This window comes from Lissotriton vulgaris, chromosome 2_1, assembly GCF_964263255.1.
Source record: "Lissotriton vulgaris chromosome 2_1, aLisVul1.2, whole genome shotgun sequence".
NCBI lineage: Eukaryota > Metazoa > Chordata > Amphibia > Caudata > Salamandridae > Lissotriton > Lissotriton vulgaris.
Genome location: NC_141687.1, coordinates 787,048,926 through 787,070,026, shown reverse-complemented (window position 1 = coordinate 787,070,026; position 21,101 = coordinate 787,048,926). Strand labels below are relative to the sequence as shown.

Sequence of the window (21,101 nt, the reverse complement as noted above, 5' to 3'; positions counted from 1 at the left end):
TCATTGACTTGCAAAGTCTGAAGCATTTCTGAAGTAAAGGTTACTACTTCCAATGCCAATGTTTACTTTAGCTTATCATATGTTCATATCTTATTAATCACTCTCAACCAGTTACTTCCTCCTCTTGTAATTCGGAATCTCGACCCTTACACTGCAAAAGACACGAAGACTCTGCTCTAGCACCTTGTTTAGACAACACTCATGTTGAGCCTCTGGTTAGTTGCACCCACTACTAACATGAAGTGATATTTACAATTTTAGCAATAGTTCAATAAGACTTTTGTATTTTTTATTTACATACTGATATTAACAGGAGAGTCCATAAACACACACCACCACCAGACACCTGACTTCTTCCTCCTCCTCATCCACCACCTCCACTACTACTGCTACAGGCCATTGAGTTCCATTGATTGACAACTAAATCTTCTTGCTTTAAATCAACTTGGATAACGACAAAAATTATATATTTAGAGTACTGATCTTCCTGGATGAAAGCTTGGTAAAAAAAATCTGAATAGCCATTACAGAAACTCTGCAAAGGCACCCTGAGGACAGTGCCCACAGTGCATTCTTTTCACTTCAAAGATATATTTTCACTACACTTGGGGTAGTAGGTGCTATATAAATACTATTCACAATTACAATTACACTTCTATGGCAATCAGATCTCAAGAGCGACAGAAGCACAAGACGCTCTTCGAACACGTGTATAAATAGCTAAACATATTGCATTCATGCATTGAGCATTTAATTGTAGCCAATTATATGTATTTTAGTTTACATCTGCTTTCTTCAACAGTGACTTACTTGATTAAAGTGTTTTTGAAAGTGTTGGGTGAGGTGATCTGTGACACTTCTTTGGGTGTGTGTGGATGTACTTTAATAAATGCCGTGCTCTGAAGAATAAATAATCTCACAACATCCGTTTCCAGTCAAATACAGAACATTGAAACGAAATTGGTACCTTCAGTGTGTCGGAGACCCATATTTCTTTTTTCGTAACCTTTCAGGTATGACAGACAGAAGTTGATTGTAAAAGAAATTCATAATTGTCAGTACATCACTTGCATGAATCCAACAGCAGGAAGCTTCTCTGTTAACCCGCGTTTGCAGGTAAGACTAGTTTAAAGTTCACAGAGAATGACAATTTAATTCACAATGTCTTGTATAGTAATAAATAGATGACTACGCCTGTCTCCAATAATGAAAAGTTACTTTGGTTGTGTCCGCTATAAAAACAGGTTCTTTTTTAGCCAATAAAAGTTCCAGAAGACACAGAATGAAATTTTATAATTTTAGTAGTTTTTTGCCAAATTACTGTATTTTGTTGTTTACTTTGCTTATTCTTGAAACCTAAACCAGTAAAATATGGGAAAGAGAGCCAGGACTTGGGTTTTATCGGCACACAGTTATAATTGGGCCATATCTATCAGTTATAAGGAATTGCAGGGCTATGTACTGGCATGAATAATTGATTTTAAATCCAGATATTAAGTGCTGTGAACTTCAGATTTTTGACAGCAGGAGTGGGTGGAAGATCATGATTTTTATTAAAAACATGGAGGCTAATATTATGCATATCCTCTTTCTTGCCAACTCATAACAGCAACTAGAACAAACATTCAGAATTTAGAATAAGATTCCTTAAAACATTCCAATCCATAATATATTCCCATGACAGACAGCCATCTTACTTCTTTTTTGATGAAATTGAAAGAACACAGGGCCTCATTACGATGTTGGGCGGACCGCCACCGACAGGCCATCAATGGCCGCCGTCCAACAACCAGTCCATCAGTCAGACTGTTGCATTTTGATGCATGTGGTCGGACCGCAGAGGTCAGGGGCAAAGACCGCTGTCTCCAATAGGATCCAAGGTCCAGTCGGGGTGGCGGTCGGAATCATATCCCTACAATAGAGGTGTAGGAATGAGGATGTCCCTTTCCGCCTGCCTTCATGGCCATCCCGCCTTCCTTTCATGGACGTCCCACCACCATGAAAAGGAAGATGGAAACTGACTTTGGGGGCCCTGTCCCACGTGGGTCACTGCTAAGTGGCCCTGGGGTGGCATGTAGTGTCTCTCACGTATCCATGCACTGTGTGCCGAGCGCCACATAATCCATAAATCCTCTATTCCTCCTTTGAGAATCTTAGGGCTCTTGGCCAACTTTGCTGCACCTCTACTAAATCTTTTTGATACCCCTGCACAGTCTGCAACACCCAAGGATCTACAATTATCTCCTTCCATCCCTCTAAAAGAATGGGCGTGTCTGCAACCCAATTGTACTTGGATACACAACAAGTCTCTTCCTGAACATACCTTGTTCTTCTCTTGCCCTTCTCTCTCCCCTTGATCTTCCTCTTGCTCTGTGCCTCTGGGGATAGAATCCTGTTGTTTGATATCCCAAGGGTCTGAATCCACATTAGAACGATGCCCACGTGATCCCAAATCCATCGGCGGGGAATCGATTCTGCATTCTCCCGGCCCTTCCTAATATCTGTCAGTACTTTTGATAGAGCGCGCAGGTCACCCGGCCCTACAGACTGCCAGATTGTAACGCACTCGGGCCCATGTATGCGTTCTGACTACCCCAATTTATAGGTCAGGTGATTTTACACGCTACTATCAGTCTTGTGGGTGTGTCTCCTGTGACACTTCTAACAAGATACCTGACTTACCACAGGTATTTACTCCTCCTGATGGACCAGGAGCACGAGGGTAGGTGATAAGGTTTCAAACTACACCACTTATTTAAGTCAACATTTGATGTACCTTTCAAAATTACCACAGACACCTTAGGTATTTTAAGGGTTTTATATAAGTAATTTCAGAGAGACAGAATTATGAGACAAATGCTGATAAGGACATCAGTAAGCAAAATCAAAAAGATGAAATAGCTATGCAAAAATGCTAACACCATTTAAGGGAGACGGTGTTTCTAAAGGGTATGGGTAACAGGGAACATGCTATTCAATTTAGGCTTAAACTAAGGATGACAAGTTTGAACCACACCAATCAGTGAATATCTGAAGCCTATACGTGATTCTGCCCTACTCCTATTCTGTCTAACTAAAGTCTTTTTGAAATTTTTAAAGTTCACCACACATTTATAATTCAAGAAAAACAGTTCAAATACCTCCTACGGGAAGGGAAAAATAGGAACATACTATTTAAACAGTTGCAAATGCATCAGAGGAAAGATCAGGGCAACAACATGTGCATAGAGGCTTTATTAAGAGCAAAAGGAAAGGGATAGAGTGACGGACACCCACAGGTAATATTTACCTAGGCAAGAATGAAGACTAACCCTGGCCACGGGTCAGTTTCGGGAAGGACGAGGACAAGGACCCTCAAGGAAATTAGGATACCAGTAGGTGAGCAGGTAGCAGCTCACAGAAAACCAGGACAGGATACCCCTCAGGTTCTGGGTCAGGACTGGGCTCACCAAAGGGCACGACCAACCCTCACAGCTTCGGATGCAACGCCTGCGTTACCCCCTCACTGCACGGAATCCGCCAATAACCCCGATTGGGTTCTCGAATCCCCAGCCAAAGTGCTTCGCCAGCACTTAAGACTCTTTCCCCCCTTGGAGTTTGTGGAAATTCGGACAGAGCGCTCCGCAGCTCTCTGTATCAATCACCTATAGAGTCGTGGGGTCAGTGACAGGTCTGCTACTCGGACAAGTCGGACAACTTCTACCTAACTGACTAGGCTAGTTATACTCTTCTGGGGTTCCCAGACCACCCACAAATGTTGCAAAAATAGGGTCTCAACTTGTGATTGGTCAGAAGAAATGATTAGGTCACCTTTACCTCCCAAATTCTGCGTTCCCACACTTAATATTAATATTTAATACCCGCCCCCCTGTGTACAGGTTCCCAGGCATAGGAATATAGAGAAACAATGGGTTATTACATCAATTGATACAATGTTGCAAGTTTTCAAGGAGAATGTCAGCGTCTTTGACCGGTCTAGGTAGTTTCTCATGTGCATATTGCTTCGGGAGCCAGCTGGCTGAGATTTGCTTCTGCGCAGTGTGGATTTTCCCTTGTCACGTGTTGGGGTCGGGACGGGTTACAACATGGAGTCGGATACACATATCCAGGCCAATGTATGCGTGGTACATGAAAAGTAAGCGAAAACAAATTAATATCACAGCAAAACAGAACACACTGTACACCATGTTTTCCTACACTGCACCCCTTACTTTATAATATCTATAGCGTTTAATGATTAGTGCAAAAACAGACAGAAATGCGAAACAGCATGGGCAAGCGCAGAGCATGGTTAGAACAAGCGGGCAGGTCAGCTGCAATGCGCATGGGCGGACTCTTTCCCTCCAAATCTGCGAGTGCGTCATCTCACGTGGGTATGACTGACGCTTGCGCAGACTGAATTTCTGCGAAGCGGCCATTTTATAGAATGCAAGCGGTGTTACTATTAGTAAACACATAGGCAAGCGTCTCTGGGACACCCGCATGTACTGGAAAAGTGGAATATTAATGACGAACAAGGTGGTTAAGTATTATTACAAGTGTACTCGAGGTTCATACATAGAGCTTGTTGCGTTAGGCGCAAACTTCCACTCCATCAATCCCCTCTTTGATGATATTTACTATCATCACTACAAATGAGAAACAGATGCCAACTTCAATTTACATCTCACTCATTTCAATTTCCACAAACGTATTATTATGCCGTTTGTCTGCAGCTTTATTTGGGTGGGATTCTCTAGCTTTTTTATAGATCTGGTTCCTTAATTCTTCTAATTCGAGTTCATCCACATTCCGTTTCACTCCCCTCTTATTTACAGTATACTTTTTCCGGCATTTCTGACATTTGCAGCAAATTATTATAATAAACACAATTAAACTTATTCCAGCTATTGGCATCAGTATTTTACCTACTAAACTACGGCCTACACTAGTGAACCAACTACCTACAGAAGAGAGACCATCAGTTAGTCTCTTCCAGGCACTGTCAACCTCCAATGGTTTAAGTTCTCTTTCCAAATTAGTTATATTTTGCACATATTTCTTAATTTCTACGCTTTTATCTGGAATGTAAGTGCAACAATGTTGCGCCTTCAGCATTCTACAGACTCCGCCCTCTTTTGCCAATAAGGTATCAAGAGCAAGGCGATTTTGTAAAACCATTGATCTGATCGCAACCATTTCAGTATTGACCAGCAGGAACCCAGCAGCAGTGTCAGTTGATAACCGATCCACTACCGTAGATAATTTGCAAATACGGTGAGTATTCAGAACTACCCCCATTCCAGGTATCAGTGCACTAAAAATATCACCTATAATTTCTCCTACACTCTCACGTTTACTACGCACTAAGCCATTAGTGTCTTCATTGCTTCCAGCAGTGTTATTCACATGGTATATTTTCGGGAAGACAATGCCAAAGTAGCAGCTTCCATACCAGTGATCCGGCAATTTGAAATAAGCCTTGTTTCCACATATATAATAAATTCCGGGAAACACAGGTTCTGACCCATTTTTGAAACCCCAACCTCCAATTACCTTGTAATTATGGTCGCATTCGCTGGAACCGATGAATACATTGTTATAATAACTAGTCTTTTCTCTATGAAGACAAAGTTTCCCCTTTCGTTCAAAATCCAACAACATCGCAGGATTCGCATCGCCATTTGAGGTGCCCTCCATGTTTTCAGCCCATTTAGGAGTTTGCTGTTTCTTATCAGTAGCCTTTCTTTGTAAACTTTCCCTTCTCTTTTCTGCCATTTTCAAAAACATCTTTTCTTGCTCTTGTAATGAGCAAGTAAAATTTTCTCTTCGAGCTTCATGTAAGTCTATGTCACCTATAGTCAGGAAGTATTCTCCCATGTATCTAGTTACCTCGCTTTTGATATGCACAACGTTTAGGTTCCCTCGAACAGGTAGTTCAGAAAAAATCACGTCAGTGTTTGAATAGTAATACTGTAATGTGCTTCTATAAAACAAGCTTGCTAATATACTACAGGAAATCCCATAGGTCAGGGGTAAATGGTGATATGTCACGCCTTCAGCTACAGAAGTGGGTAGCTTCATACAGACATACCAATCTTCTATTTCCATAGCTTCTACGTAATGCACTAAAAGATTTGCAAAGACATTTAAATGTGATCGATTTCTCATGTGGTGAAAATGTAGTCCATCCTCATCTGGTGCTTCTAAGTCATGTCGTGTTTGTCTTAGGCTAACTGAGTTGTCATGTCTTTCTACACTTCGTGGTGTCTCTTCAGTATGTACAACTACTGGATCTGGGTTCATTGGTTTAGTAGGGTACAGGTTAGGGTCTTTACTTATCATAAAAGGTATAACGACTGTTAGTCCTATCCAGATTACTATAACTATTGCTACACTGCATAGGCATATTTTACAGCAAGTTTTGCAACAATTCCCTTTTGGTCTCCCATTTAAACTTGAATCAGACATTTTAGGTTCTGGGTCTTTCCAACCCCTCTTTATTTCGGTTCAAGAGGCTAACGCAGTTTCACCTTTCAGGGTGGGTCTTCTACCACAGAGCTGCGATCCTCAACGGAACTGTGATCACTGCGGTCACTTTCTTCAGAGTCGTCAATTTCTTCCAACACCAAAAAGGTCCATTCAGGACTTCGATAGTTCTTGTTTATTTTCTTAAATCTGATACTGCGTCTACTTTGCTGAGCCTCGTCTCTTTGTTTTTCACTTGCGGCTCTTTTTCTGTCCTCTAGTTTTTCCTCTACATTTTTCAGTCTTAGTTTCAGTCTCTTTATATATCTTGGTTTCGCTTGCTTTCTAGGCCTCTTACTGGTCGAGGATACTTTGCCGTCCTCTTGGATTCCCCTGTTTTCGCTTTGGTGTGGCACTATTGTATTGGCAATGTCTTTTCCCTCTCCTGTCTGACTAGGCCCAGGACTTTCGTCAGTTTCTTCTGCCTGGTTTCTAAACTGGCCTTGTTCAGGTATGGTCTGTATTTGATCTTGATCTCCAACCAGCTTGGGTTCTGGTTCCTGAACACGTTCGTCTGTTTCTATCTGTTCCTGTTCATGCACTTCGACCCCTTGATTTTCTTCCGCATGAACTTCAACTTTAACCACTATCTGTCCCTTTCCAGCTTCTGGAGTCTCTGGAGGAGTGTCGATGACTTGGTCTGTCCCTACTTGGTCTATTTCCTGATCAGGTCTGATGTGATTCTTGTTAACCTGACCTGCTTCTTCTTGTCCTGTCTCACCTTCACTATCCCACTCTCTATCTAAGTAGGAATATTTTCTGGTTCTTATTGGATCAAGAATCAGGTCATCTGCTGGAAACCACTCGTCTTGGCTGGTGCCGGGTTGTATCACTTCAGCTAGATCTGGACCCTCGTCTGGAGTCTCTTCAGCTGCATCACCCTCAGCTTCAGCCGTCTCCTCCTTGGCTACCTTCTTAGTGTGGCTGGCATGAATCCACTTCGGCACTCCAGCACATTTTACAGCTGTGGTAGTCACAAGGATCACTTGCCTCTTTCTTTTTCCCCCACTTTGGTCCAAGGCAACTCTTCCGGGTATGTTTCTTCAACACCACCCAATCTCCAGGTCTGATTTTATGGACTGGAGTGGTTGGCCATTCATCAGCAGTCTCTCCAATCTGGTGAGAGATAGAACGCACTTGGTCACCCAGCTGCCTGCAGTATTCTAGCACCAAATCATCAGAAATACTCAGCAGTTTGTGTCCAGGTACCCATGCCTGTCGCATCACTCTTCCCATTAGTACCTCATGGGGGCTCAGGCCTGTTTTTCTGTTCGGGATGCTCCTTAATCCCATCAAGACAAGCGGCAAGGCTTCTATCCAGTTCAATTTAGTGGTATCACACATTTTTGCCAATCTTGATTTGATAGTGCCATTTATTTGTTCCACTATTCCAGAAGCCTCTGGATGATATGCACAATGTAGTTTGGGCTCAATTTTGAATGCTGCATAGAGTTCCTTCAGGACATCCCCAGTAAAATGCCCACCCTGGTCTGTTTCAATAGTCTCTGGGAAACCAAATCTAGGGGATCAGCTCTCTAAGTAACAATTTTGCCACAGTGATGGCATCATTCCTTTTGGCCGGGTAAGCTTCCACCCATCTTGAGAATAGGCAAACTATCACCAGGACATATCTGTATCCTCTACACATGGGCAATTGTATGAAATCTGCCTGTAATCTGACAAAGGGGCCTTCTGACCTTCCAATGGTGCTCTGTTCTACCACAGTCCTCTTTCCTGCATTGAACTGCTGACACACCAGGCACCTCTGGCAGAGTTTTTCTGCGATATTCCTGAATTTTGAATTGTAGAACACTTTATCAAACACACGGCACATTACATCTCTTCCAACATGAGTGTCTCCATGAATCATTCGAACCATTGGATCAGCCATACAGTCTGGCAACACGGGCATACCATCTTTACTCACTATGACACCATCCCTTTCTCTGAGTTGACATTCTTCAGTCACCCATCTTAGTTTTTCCCCCTCGGATGCAGCCTGTTGCAACTCTCTCAGTTCCGTCCAGGAAGATACATTCTCAAACATCATAAGTTGGCAGCTGTTTCCGCCCCATATTTGGATTTTTAGGGACATTTTGTAGCGTGCACAGTACTGGGCAATTTGGTCAGCATACCTGTTTCCAGCTGCCACTTCATCCTTTCCAGATTGGTGAGCAGCACATTTGACCACTGCCAATCCTTGGGGCAATTGGATTGCTTCCAATAGTGTTTGCACCACCTTCCCATTTCTGATGGGGGTACCTGAGGAAGTCATGAATTCTCTTTGCAGCCATAGTTGGCCGAAGTCATGAACAACCCCATATCCATATTGGCTGTCAGTATATACAGTTACTCGTTTGCCCTTCCCGTGTTTGCAAGCTCTGGCCAATGCTATGAGCTCGGCCACTTGGGCAGATTTGACTCCACTCAAATAGGATGCCTCTATGGTTGTTTCCAGAGTGACTACAGCATAGGCAGCACTTAGTCCACCATCCTCATGCCTCAGGCAAGAGCCATCCACAAACATCACTATGTCATCATTGATAAGGGCCAATTCTTTTATTTCAGGACGAGGTTTAGTACTAAACTCAGTCAGATCAATGCAATTATGTTCGAATTCACCTTCCTCTCCTGTATCTTGGGCAAGGGGCAATAGCGTTGCCGGGTTCAGAATGTTGCATCTTGAAATTATTACGTTTTCTGCACCAATAAGAATTCTCTCATACTTAGTCAGCCGACTAGGAGTGAGATATTGGGTCTTGGTTCGGGTTAACAGAATCACAACTGAATGTGGAATATAAACCGTTACAGGATGTCCCATGACAATGTTCTCACTTTGTTCCAGACTGGTGCATGTGGCAGCCACTGCTTTCAGGCACCCCGGAAGCCCAGCAGCTACTGGGTCCAGTGTGGCTGAAAAGTAGGCCACTGGACGTCTAGTCAGACCATGCTCTTGGGTCAAGACTGAAAGTGCACAATTGTCTCGTGTATCACAGAATAACTCAAAGTTCTTGGAATAATCAGGCATTCCTAATGCAGGAGCAGAACATAGACAGTTTCGCAATTTTATCCCGGCTGTCATGCTTTCATCATCCCATGTGACTGGATCGTTTGCCCCTTTCTTTGTCATTTTTATCAAAGGTTTGTCAAGTACCGCAAATCCCACTATCCACTGTCTGCAATATCCTACAACTCCGAGGAACATTCCAACGTCCCTCTGAGTTCTGGGCAGTTCCATATCCTGAATTATTCTGATTCTTTCTGAGGTGACTCTTCGGATACCTTTCTCGATCTGGTGTCCGAGATACTTTACTGAATTCTGACAGAACTGCAATTTGTCAGGAGATACTTTGTGTCCACCCCTGCCCAGGTGATTCAGCAGAGCGACTGTATCAGTAACACAGTCGCTTTGAGTCTCAGACGCCACCAATAGGTCGTCTATGTACTGGACCAAGACAGACTTCTTTGGCAGTACCAATGATTCAAGACATCTTTTTAAGATCTGATTAAAGATGGAGGGGCTCTCTGTGTACCCCTGGGGGACACGATTCCAGACATAAATATGACTGTCAAACTCAAAAGAGAAAAGAAACTTGCTTTCTGGATGCAATGGGATGGAGAAGAATGCATGACATGGGTCTATGACAGAAAACCACTCCGCCTTCCAGGGAATTTGATACAAGATCACAGCAGGGTTTGGCACAATGGGACAACAAGGTACAACAATCTGATTTACCTTTGGCAAGTCCTGCACTACCCTGTACTTTCCACTAGGCTTTTTAATTCCAATTATGGGCGAGTTACAAGGACTGCTCAGCACCTCTTCAATTATGTCTGCCTCTAACAATCTGTTTATTTCAAGTGCAACTCCAGCTTTCACTTCTGTACTCATTTTATACTGTTTTGTTCTTGGGTAGGTAGCATTAGGCTTGATGGCTATCCTGACTGGATCTACATTTGCCATTAACCCTACATCTTTCCCGGTGAAATTCCAAACTTCTGGTATCACCTTTTGCTGGAGTTCTTCAGGTAGATCAAGAATTGTTAAGGGTTTGGCTTCGGTATTAGGCCTTAACATCATTAGCTTGTACAGGCCATCCTCATCTGGGGTCTGAATCTCAACACCTCTTGGTGTGCAAAAGATGGTACAGTTCATTTTGCATAACAAATCACGTCCCAGTAAATTTACAGGACTGGAATCACAAACCACGAATCTGTGCATTTCTTTGCAATTCCCTATAGAAATCTCCATAGGTTCAGTTACAGGAGTGCTAATTATCTGATTCGATACGCCTACTACTTGGATTGCTTCTCCCGAGAGGGGTAGGTTAGGAACATCCGCTGTTCTCACAGTCGAACGGGTAGCACCAGTGTCCAACAGAAAAGTAACATAATTTCCTTCAACCTTTCCTTCAATGTATGGACCTGACTGGTCTACCGGTAGGGATGCGCCAAGCACGCACTCCCCTTCCTCCCCCCTCAGGCCCCGTCAGTATTGGTCATCACAGAGGAATGTGTCATTTAACAAGAACTGTGAGGTTGCCTGATTTCTCTCGTTCTGTCCTTCCCACACTTCAACCCTCTCATTCTGTGGAGCCTGATTCTTATAACTAGGTCTAGGAGCTCTAGGTAATGGAGGTAGATTTACCTGTTGCTGATTCTTTCGTGGCCCCTCTTTCTGCACCTGTGGATTTAAACCATTGATGGGGGCGTTACCAGCTTGTAAATGAGGACACTCGTCTCTCCAATGCCCTATCTGCCCGCACCCGTGACAGGGGAATTTCTTCTTGGCCTCTTCTTTGCTCATCTTAATTCTAGGCTTCCCTCCCCCTCCCGAGTTATTGTTTGGAGCATTGCTATTCATTTTACTTAACTGTTTTTCTTGTTGCTCAGCCAATTTAACCTGTGCCCACATCACTTTCTCCTTCAGGGCCTTTTTCTTGTTCTCCATTTCATCCTCACAGTACTTAGCGTACTTGAGGACATCATCTATAGGCTTTCCCTGCCAACAGATCTTATTATCTCTAATCCACTGGGATATTTCTGGTTTTAGCCCTAGCACGAATCGATAAATAAAATGAGTCATGTCTTTCATTTCAATATTATCGATGCCACTGTAGGTCTTGAATACCTGCAATAGCCTCTCATAATACGAATGGACCGTTTCATTGTGGTCCTGGGTGGTCCTATCTATTCGGGTCCAATCAGTTTCTTTTGCTGGCACCTTTTTCTTCAGAAATTGTATGACTTGGTCATACTTTCTCATCACTTCTGAAGAAGGGGCTCCAGTGTTGGGGTCCCTTTGATATTCTTCACTGGGCCAATCAATCTCTATTTTGCAATCTGTCCATAAATCTACCGGAACCATAATGTCAAAGAACCCATCCAGATCTTTCAAAAGGCACTTCTGGACCTTCACAAATCGCTCTACCTGCCTATACCATTCTACGGGCTTCTCCCTTAGCTTTGGGAAATCATTGGTGAATGACACAATGTCATGTCGGGACCATGGGACATGTACATATTTTCCTCCTGGCACTTCCCTCATGGGACACAGTTTTTCCGCTTGACCGACTTCTTTTAGCACAAACTCAGAAGTTTGGGACTTTGTCCTACTCTCTTCCTTTTTCTTAGCCCACCTAGTTTTCCACTTGTCCAGATCACCCCATTTCTGCAACACACTCAGCAACTCCTTTATCTGGGTTCTTTTTCCCGACACATTCATATTTTCTAAATCCTTGTCTGAAAATTCTGCCCAGTACGGTTTCCTTAGGACTTTTGATCGACTCACATCAATTCCCATGTCTGCAGCCGTATCCATTAGCTTCTCATGGAGTACTTTAGTGTTTCGGGTAAGGTTTTTACTGATAAACAGCAGCTCTTCTTCGCTAAGGGTGTTTAGCCTGTCTAACCCCACATTCCCTGCCATTAGCTCCTCTATTTCTATCCTTAATCGGAAAATGTCCAAAGGTTTGGACACGGAAGGTTCTCGACTCATTTCCTTAGTCCATCTATCCAGCTCCTCCGGAGTCACCACCGTTGCACTCCGGATCCCGGATGTAGTTTCTATGAGGACTTCTTTGGCTTTGGTCTGACTCCCTGACCTAGACCCACTGGTACTAGGCTCTCTTATGGGCAGATCCATTAGAGAGACTACAGACTCACACTCGCTTGCCTGGTCATCGATAACAAGGGGTTCCTTTTGTGGGGGAACTGACATGGGAGTAAGGATTGGAGCTTTAGGACTAGTCTGCCTATCCCCATACATGGGTATAGCAGGACCAATAGTCACAGGTATCGTCAGAGCATCCGGGCTGGGATGTATCTGAGCTATGGTGTGAATCAGTTCATTCCTTTGTTTAATCAGGGCATCTCTCTCTCTTTCTTGCAGGACCCTTTCTGACGAGTTACCATGCAATACTTGAGGCACTAAAGGAGGGTAAATACTCGGGGCGGTGGGCATGGCTGACCCCGGTCTATCCTCACCAAAAGGTCGATAATTTGGGACTGCAGTACTAGGTCTGCAAAAGTCATCACTATTGCTAGATTTACTGCAGATACCAGCTAGGTCTGTCTCGCTCGCCCTCCGACTCCTAGCATGGTGGAGAAAAGGATTTTTCGAACTTAAGGATCCTGAAGCTTCGGCATAAGGTGGCGGATTTTTCATTAACAAATCCTCCAGATATTCATCCTCCGAGTCCCCCATGGCTATTAGAGGTCGACTCTTCTCTGTCTTTTTCCCACCGGTTTGCTCAATTACCCCAAACATCGGGAACAGCCCTTCAACCATCATATTTTGTCTCCACCGTTTCATCTTTTGTTCCTTGGTCTCCTTGTGTAACTTAGGATACCATTTGGTCACTCCCTTTTCCATTCGGGGCCTGTCTCGTTCTAGAGCCTCAATCTCCCATTCCTCTAGAGCTTCATACTGTGTCAGCCTGGGTCGGGGGTGTAATTCATCCATTCGGGTTCTCAGATTAAACAAGATTCTACCATTGAAGGTACCATCGAGGGGAAAGGCTAGGACTCCATCCTCTTCTGTGTATTTGACCCAATTCTCTAACCAAACACAGGTATGGTACCCCTTTTCAAACATCATGTATGAGGCAGGAGTATCAGGGGGTGGAATGATTACTCCTTCCCTAGTACGAATGGCCTTTCTTTTTTGAAATAGTTCTTTATCTTTTCAGCGAGGGACAATTTTCTCTTAACTCCGTACATATTGTGAGGTCTGCCTCTTCTCATCAATTCCCTATGACACCCTAAATTTCTGGGATCAGGCAAAAACTCAGGATACCACATACACCTTTCGACACAGCCTACAAGCTCGGTTTGGAAAATTTTTGTTTACCTTTGATGCTTCCTATGCAAATACGTCTTTCAGTTCCCGTCACCCAATCAGCACAGAGATTTCAAGATCCGGTGACCAATGGATGCGCGGCCCCTTCGTGAAACGCGGTCTCACTCTGCGGCGCTCACCCCTCCCTTACAACTCTATCTTCTCCTTGTATTCGCTGGCTCCTCCAATACCAGCGCGGCACGGAGTGACGTCAGCGCAGTCTTGCGACCGACTCCCTCCTTCACAAGGTAACGGAAACTTTGAATTTTTCCTAAAGTGCGCGTATACATTTTTGCTAATAAAGTAAAACGACCGCCACTATGCCAAAGGGTTTTAGAAAGAAAAAGAGTCTTTCTTTTACTGCAAGTAAACCACTTCTGTCTACTTTTCATTCACACCAGATAGATCTCTTCCGCCTATCCTTTTCACACAAGCAAACAGAGAACCTGCTACTCTTTTGACTAATCCACTTCTTTCCGGGATATATACCAAGTCAAATTTTCACCAATGCTCTCCTTTTGCTGCTACGCAAGCTTCAAGAACCTATTACTCCTGCCGTCTGTGACCCTTACTAGGTGATATCACAACGGGAGTTTCACCACGGTCCTGATAGCTAACATACACACTTCAGATAAAAAGAAGAAAAACCCTGATTAGCGCTTCCAGTTCTGCCTAACCATGCACTAATCTCTCCCTTTGCCAGTGACCTTACAGCCAAGTGGATTCTGCTCACCACCTGCTATTTCTGTTCCCCGGGGATCCCCACAACATAATACATTTACTCACAATTGGTTAGTAATATTTTCAAAAACGCATGCAATATACCAAACTTATTCTATGACATTCATATAAACCAATAAGCAGCATATAATAATATTTTAGCAGCACCTTTTATTTCTTCACGGTTCAATAGTAACTCTCCTATCTACCTATCCTAACTAGTCCTAACCATCCTCTTGCTGCCAGAAAACTGATAGAGCGCGCAGGTCACCCGGCCCTACAGACTGCCAGATTGTAACGCACTCGGGCCCATGTATGTGTTCAGAATACCCCAATTTATAGGTCAGGTGATTTTACACGCTACTATCAGTCTTGTGGGTGTGTCTCCTGTGACACTTCTAACAAGATACCTGACTTACCACAGGTATTTACTCCTCCTGATGGACCAGGAGCACGAGGGTAGGTGATAAGGTTTCAAACTACATCACTTATTTAAGTCAACATTTGATGTACCTTTCAAAATGACCACAGACACCTTAGGTATTTTAAGGGTTTTATATAAGTAATTTCAGAGAGACAGAATTATGAGACAAATGCTGATACGGACATCAGTAAGCAAAATCAAAAAGATGAAATAGCTATGCAAAAATGCTAACACCATTTAAGGGAGACGGTGTTTCTAAAGGGTATGGGTAACAGGGAACATGCTATTCAATTTAGGCTTAAACTAAGGATGACAAGTTTGAAGCACACCAATCAGTGAATATCTAAAGCCTATATGTGATTCTGCCCTACTCCTATTCTGTCTAACTAAAGTCTTTTTGAAATGTTTAAAGTTCACCACACATTTATAATTCAAGAAAAACAGTTCAAATACCTCCTACGGGAAGGGAAAAATAGGAACATACTATTTAAACAGTTGCAAATGCATAAGAGGAAAGATCAGGGCAACAACATGTGCATAGAGGCTTTATTAAGAGCAAAAGGAAAGGGACAGAGTGACGGACACCCACAGGTAATATTTACCTAGGCAAGAATGAAGACTAACCCTGGCCACGGGTCAGTTTCGGGAAGGACGAGGACAAGGACCCTCAAGGAAATTAGGATACCAGTAGGTGAGCAGGTAGCAGCTCACGGAAAACCAGGACAGGATACCCCTCAGGTTCTGGGTCAGGACTGGGCTCACCAAAGGGCACGACCAACCCCCACAGCTTCGGATGCAACGCCTGCGTTACCCCCTCACTGCACGGAATCCGCCAATAACCCCGATTGGGTTCTCAAATCCCCAGTCAAAGTGCTTCGCCAGCACTTAAGATTCTTTCCACCCCTTGGAGTTTGTGGAAATTCGGACAGAGCGCTCCGCAGCTCTCTGTATCAATCACCTATAGAGTCGTGGGGTCAGTGACAGGTCTGCTACTCGGACAAGTCGGAAAACTTCTACCTAACTGACTAGGCTAGTTATACTCTTCTGGGGTTCCCAGACCACCCACAAATGTTGCAAAAATAGGGTCTCAACTTGTGATTGGTCAGAAGAAATGATTAGGTCACCATTACCTCCCAAATTCTGCGTTCCCACACTTAATATTAATATTTAATACCCGCCCCCCTGTGTACAGGTTTCCAGGCATAGGAATATAGAGAAAAAATGGGTTATTACATCAATTGATACAATGTTGCAAGTTTTCAAGGTGAATGTCAGCATCTTTGACCGGTCTAGGTAGTTTCTCATGTGCATCTTGCTTCGGGAGCCAGCTGGCTGAGATTTGCTTCTGCGCAGTGTGGATTTTCCCTTGTCACGTGTTGGGGTCGGGACGGGTTACAACATGGAGTCGGATACACATATCCAGGCCAATGCATGCGTGGTACATGAAAAGTAAGCGAAAACAAATTAATATCACAGCAAAACAGAACACACTGTACACCATGTTTTCCTACACTGCACCCCTTACTTTATAATATCTATAGCGTTTAATGATTAGTGCAAAAACAGACAGAAATGCGAAACAGCATGGGCAAGCGCACAGCATGGTAGAACAAGCGGGCAGGTCAGCTGCAATGCGCATGAGCGGACTCTTTCCCTCCAAATCTGCGAGTGCGTCATCTCACGTGGGTATGACTGACGCAAGCGCAGACTGAATTTCTGCGAAGCGGCCATTTTATAGAATGCAAGCGGTGTTACTATTAGTAAACACATAGGCAAGCGTCTCTGGGACACCCGCGTGTACTGGAAAAGTGGAATGTTAATGACGAACAAGGTGGTTTAGTATTATTACAAGTGTACTCGAGGTTCATACATAGAGCTTGTTGCGTTAGGCGCAAACTTCCACTCCATCACTTTCTGTATGGAGTTAAAAACACCACAATACTTTGCCATTTGTTTCACAATTACACCTCCAACAAGCATACCTTTTGCCTCTAGCCCTGACTTCTTATTTGGAAGATCTGCTAACTTTGGGTCCATATTTATAAAGAGACTTTTTCTATGCTTAGACCACTAAGCTGCATTAGTATTTCCCAGCAAATACACTGCTCGCAGTACCCGCTGGCGCAGCTCCAAGACATCCACACCAGTTTCCTGTAAATATGCTTCCTCACACTTGTCGAAAAGTTTGGCTATGGGACCAAATCCATCAAGCAAACGATCCTAGCAACCCCTTTAAACACTTGTCCAGACCTCTTCTGGGGTCTCGCCCCGACTTCTTAAACTAAGGAGTAAATGTCACCTTATTGGCTAACGAATGTCTTGAACACTCTGAACGAAGCCCCATTCTAACCACCTTAGGCATCTCCCGCCTAATCCACATATTCTTCCACATGCCGAGCTGGGACCCACTGAGGAGACAAAGGATGCTGTAGGGAATGAGGGTCAACCATATATCCTCCCAAAGGATTCTTCACTTGATCAACCTGATCTTTTCTTTCAAAAGATCTATTATGCCTTTTCTTGTCAATCTCCTCATGATCCATTTCCCCAGAACCCGAAGAACACAATATCACAATGTCACCACTGCTGGTTGACTCTGCACAAGCCACCACTCTGTGACTAATTTTCTTGGCCTTTGTAGCCCTCTCATCCAACTCCATCCGAGTTGCCCTCTGACTTTCCTTTTGACCGTGGTGTAATTTAGTCAGAATGCCTTTCTCTTTCTGCAGATGCTTTCTTTTTTCTTGTCACCTTACGACCCTCATTTTTTCCATCTGCCTTTACCATAGCCTTTTCCCCAGACCAAAACTGCTCCTCCTCACCTTCCTCATTCACCACCTAATTTCCCTTCCAGCTTCTCCAAACAGTCATCTAACTTCTTCCCCAATTGGGTTGCAAAGAAGAAACCGCCTTACTAACACACTCCTGCACCTTGTCATCTAAATTCTGCTCAGATGCACTATTACTCCCCATAATGTCTATTAAAAAATACCAACTAACTAATTTCCTGATATTCAATAATTTTGTATATAATTTCAAAATTTACTTCTCATAAACCAAATAAATCTTCACTTCCTTCACAAAACATCATAGACCAGCATTCCTCAGCAGCTTTAACTCTGCAGTGTGTCGCACAAAGCTGACAGGAAAACAAAACGACTGTTCTAGCCCCAAATATGGCCGCCCTCACCACATAGCAAATCACAAAAGCTCCCCCTGTTCAAATGGCAGCCCGCTTCCAAATACAAGTACAGCAACTGCTCAAGTTCAAACCTCTGACCGACTCGTTCGTTGATCTTACTCATCCCTGACCGCCTACAGGTAAGAAAAAGCCAAGTTTCCTATTCTAGAAGCTAAGTCTTCATATCTTATTGCTTCTGACCTAAAATACGCACATTGGCTCGCGCCCTCTCTGCATAGAGGAGAACGCGTATAAACAAACCCGGCTACAAAACCGAATCCTTACTTCTCTGACACCACACGCAACTGTCAGTCAAACAGCACAGTCTGTGGGCGAGGCCCAAGAACTGCCTTTTACATGACACCTGAACCACTAATGCCTTTTAGTGTTCAATAAATCCAATATGAAAACCTAAAATAATTTGGAAGCTTCCACATATGTACAAAAACAGGGGAGTTCACAAGACAGATTAGTTCTAAACGCCCTCGTGTGCCCATGGCTCCAAGCGGCCAAGGAGCCTCAACTGTCGCATGCCAAACGAAGTCTGGCATTTCCCTGCTCTCTGATTCACTTTACAATGTCTCCTTCACAGCTATCAAACTGAATAGGCCACTAAACTTGCTGCACCAGCCTCAAACTTACTTCCCAGGCACCAGTCATCCTAAACCTTGACTCCACACAAGCTGGCGCTGTAAAACAGAAACAAATCAATTAATTCATTTTTTATTTAACTCTTAACATAATAAATATACTGCTTGCACCTTGCTCTTGAAATTAATACATCAAATGTCAAGACCAAGCCTGAAGTACTTATCTTGAGAGGGAGAAGCAACAAAGAAGGTAGATGGCTGCCTGTCATGGAATATACAATGGATTGAAATGTTATAAGGATTCTTATTCTCAGTTCCAAATGTTTGTTCTAGTTGCTATGGTGAGTTGGCAATAAAGAGGATATGCATAATATTGGCCTCAGTGCTTTGCCATAAAATCACAACAGTGCGAAACAAAAGTTGCCACCCTCTGCTTTGATGTCATAAGGGGATTGACTCCCTTAACCTGTCTCTAAGAGAAAGCTTCATCCAGGGAGAGGAAGTAGAGAGGGTGGTAGTTTAAAAAAATATACTATGTCTGGTGGGACATTGAAGAGTAGGTGCTGTGGTTGGGTGGCAGGATCCTAGGTGGAGGGGTTAGACGCAGAGCGTTGTGGAGGTGTGTGGCAGGAAGCCAGGATTTCTTTTTATATTTGTACAGGTGGGGGGATTGAAGAGAGGCTAATGTGCGTGGTGGTAGGATAGCAGTCATATTTTCAATTTTGAGTGGGAGGAGAAGCTAAATGAAGAGGTTGGTGGGTGGCTGTAGGTCAAGTATTATTTTTTAATTTGAGCAAGGGGAGGAAAAGGAATTGGAGGGAGGATAGTATTTGATTGGTGGCGTAACATCGTTTTTTTCCGTTTAGGCTGTGGGGGTGGGGGGTAAATGCAGAGGGTATAAAGGTGTCCTGAAGAGATTATTCTTTTTCTTCTAATAGTGAGACTTAATGTGGGTGATACTGAGCGTATTGTAGTCATCAGAATGCTACATACCTGTTTTAAAATGTGGATGTTAGAGGGGAGGGATAACTAGAGGGTGGTTGGAAAGAATGACTGACACCAGATTTAATAAAAATAGGGAAAAGATGCAAGTGAGGCATGTTGTGTATAGCTCCTTCATGACTCTTCTACTATTGTGCAGCTGATGTTACCAGAGGAAGGTTAAGTGGAGGCACCATGTATAACATAAAATTAAAGATAGCTAGCTGTGTATGAAGGGGATGTTTTTCACGTTGGAGCTCTGAGTGACATCATAGACAACTCAAGTTTCACTATTGTAGTCTCTCTGATGCACTTAAAACCTTCTGGTGAAAAACATCCCTGTAATTCAAAATTATCCATCTATATTTATGTATGTTATGTATAGCCCTCACTGAGAGCCACTAGTATGAACACCAGGATCTAAGTCTGGTTATTTGCTGCTATGATATAGCAACAGTGGGTTACCACATTTTTTACCCACTGTTTCGATGTCATAAAGGAATTCCAGGCTGCTCTGAATGGCCCTTCTAAGAATATGTAGCACGGCACTGATTCTGTGCTCTGATGGAGAGCAGAGGGTACATCTTCAGGAGTGGAGGGGGCAGTATGACATTGAGGGTGGTGAGTTGGGAGGCTGGAGGACAGCTTTTTATGTTTTACATTTAAGATAGGGAGGAAAAACCATGAAATGTAGGGCTCCCTATTTTCCTCTGCCTCTACATAGCAGTTAAAGCAGTAACCAATGGTTTTGGGTGCTGTACGTAACATAAAGCTATACTTGCGTAAACAACTTGAAGAGCAAATGTCAATGGCGATGGTTGAAGGATGCCGGGTACTGTTTGTTCAGTATGGGTTGGGGAAGAACATTTAGATGGCACTGGGAGTGAGTGGCAGGAGGCCAGGGATTTTGTCATCTTTAGGGGTGGGAGGGATTCATGTAATATATGGCTCGCCATCACTCTGCCACCCCGTAGAAGATGTTGAAAACAGGGACAAATTATTTGAAGGACCCGAAGAAGGGCAGATGAGTAACAAATAAAGAATATGAATGTTTTTCACCCCAGTGTTCTCAATTATACCTCTCTCTCATTGTCCATTTGATGTCACCCAGAAGCCCTGAGACAAAAACATCCTAGTTAGTCACAGTTATCCATCCTTACTTCTATATGTTAGCCACCAATTTCTAAATGTAATGCTGGGTTTGTTCGTGGCTAGAGTTAAAAAAAACAGTTTTCAACTTTTAAACCACATATTTCAAAATAACTGTGCCATACATAGGTGGCTCTTTTTAAGTCACTCTACTCTGGAACATATGAAGAGAAACTTAATAACTGTAAGGTTTAATATGGTACATAGAGA

The 21,101-nt window shown here is 43.4% G+C and overlaps 1 protein-coding gene across 1 annotated transcript in view; it reads left to right on the top strand.

Annotated features, from left to right (window-relative positions):
• The window catches only part of LOC147731161 (dynein axonemal heavy chain 11-like), a 1,538,124-nt gene that overhangs the window by 332,226 nt on the left and 1,184,797 nt on the right, over positions 1-21,101 (top strand). Inside the window, exon 13 of the mRNA XM_086956147.1 lies at positions 1,014-1,116. Coding sequence (XP_086812273.1) covers positions 1,014-1,116 — 103 coding nt within the window. The remainder of the gene's footprint in view (positions 1-1,013; positions 1,117-21,101) is intronic.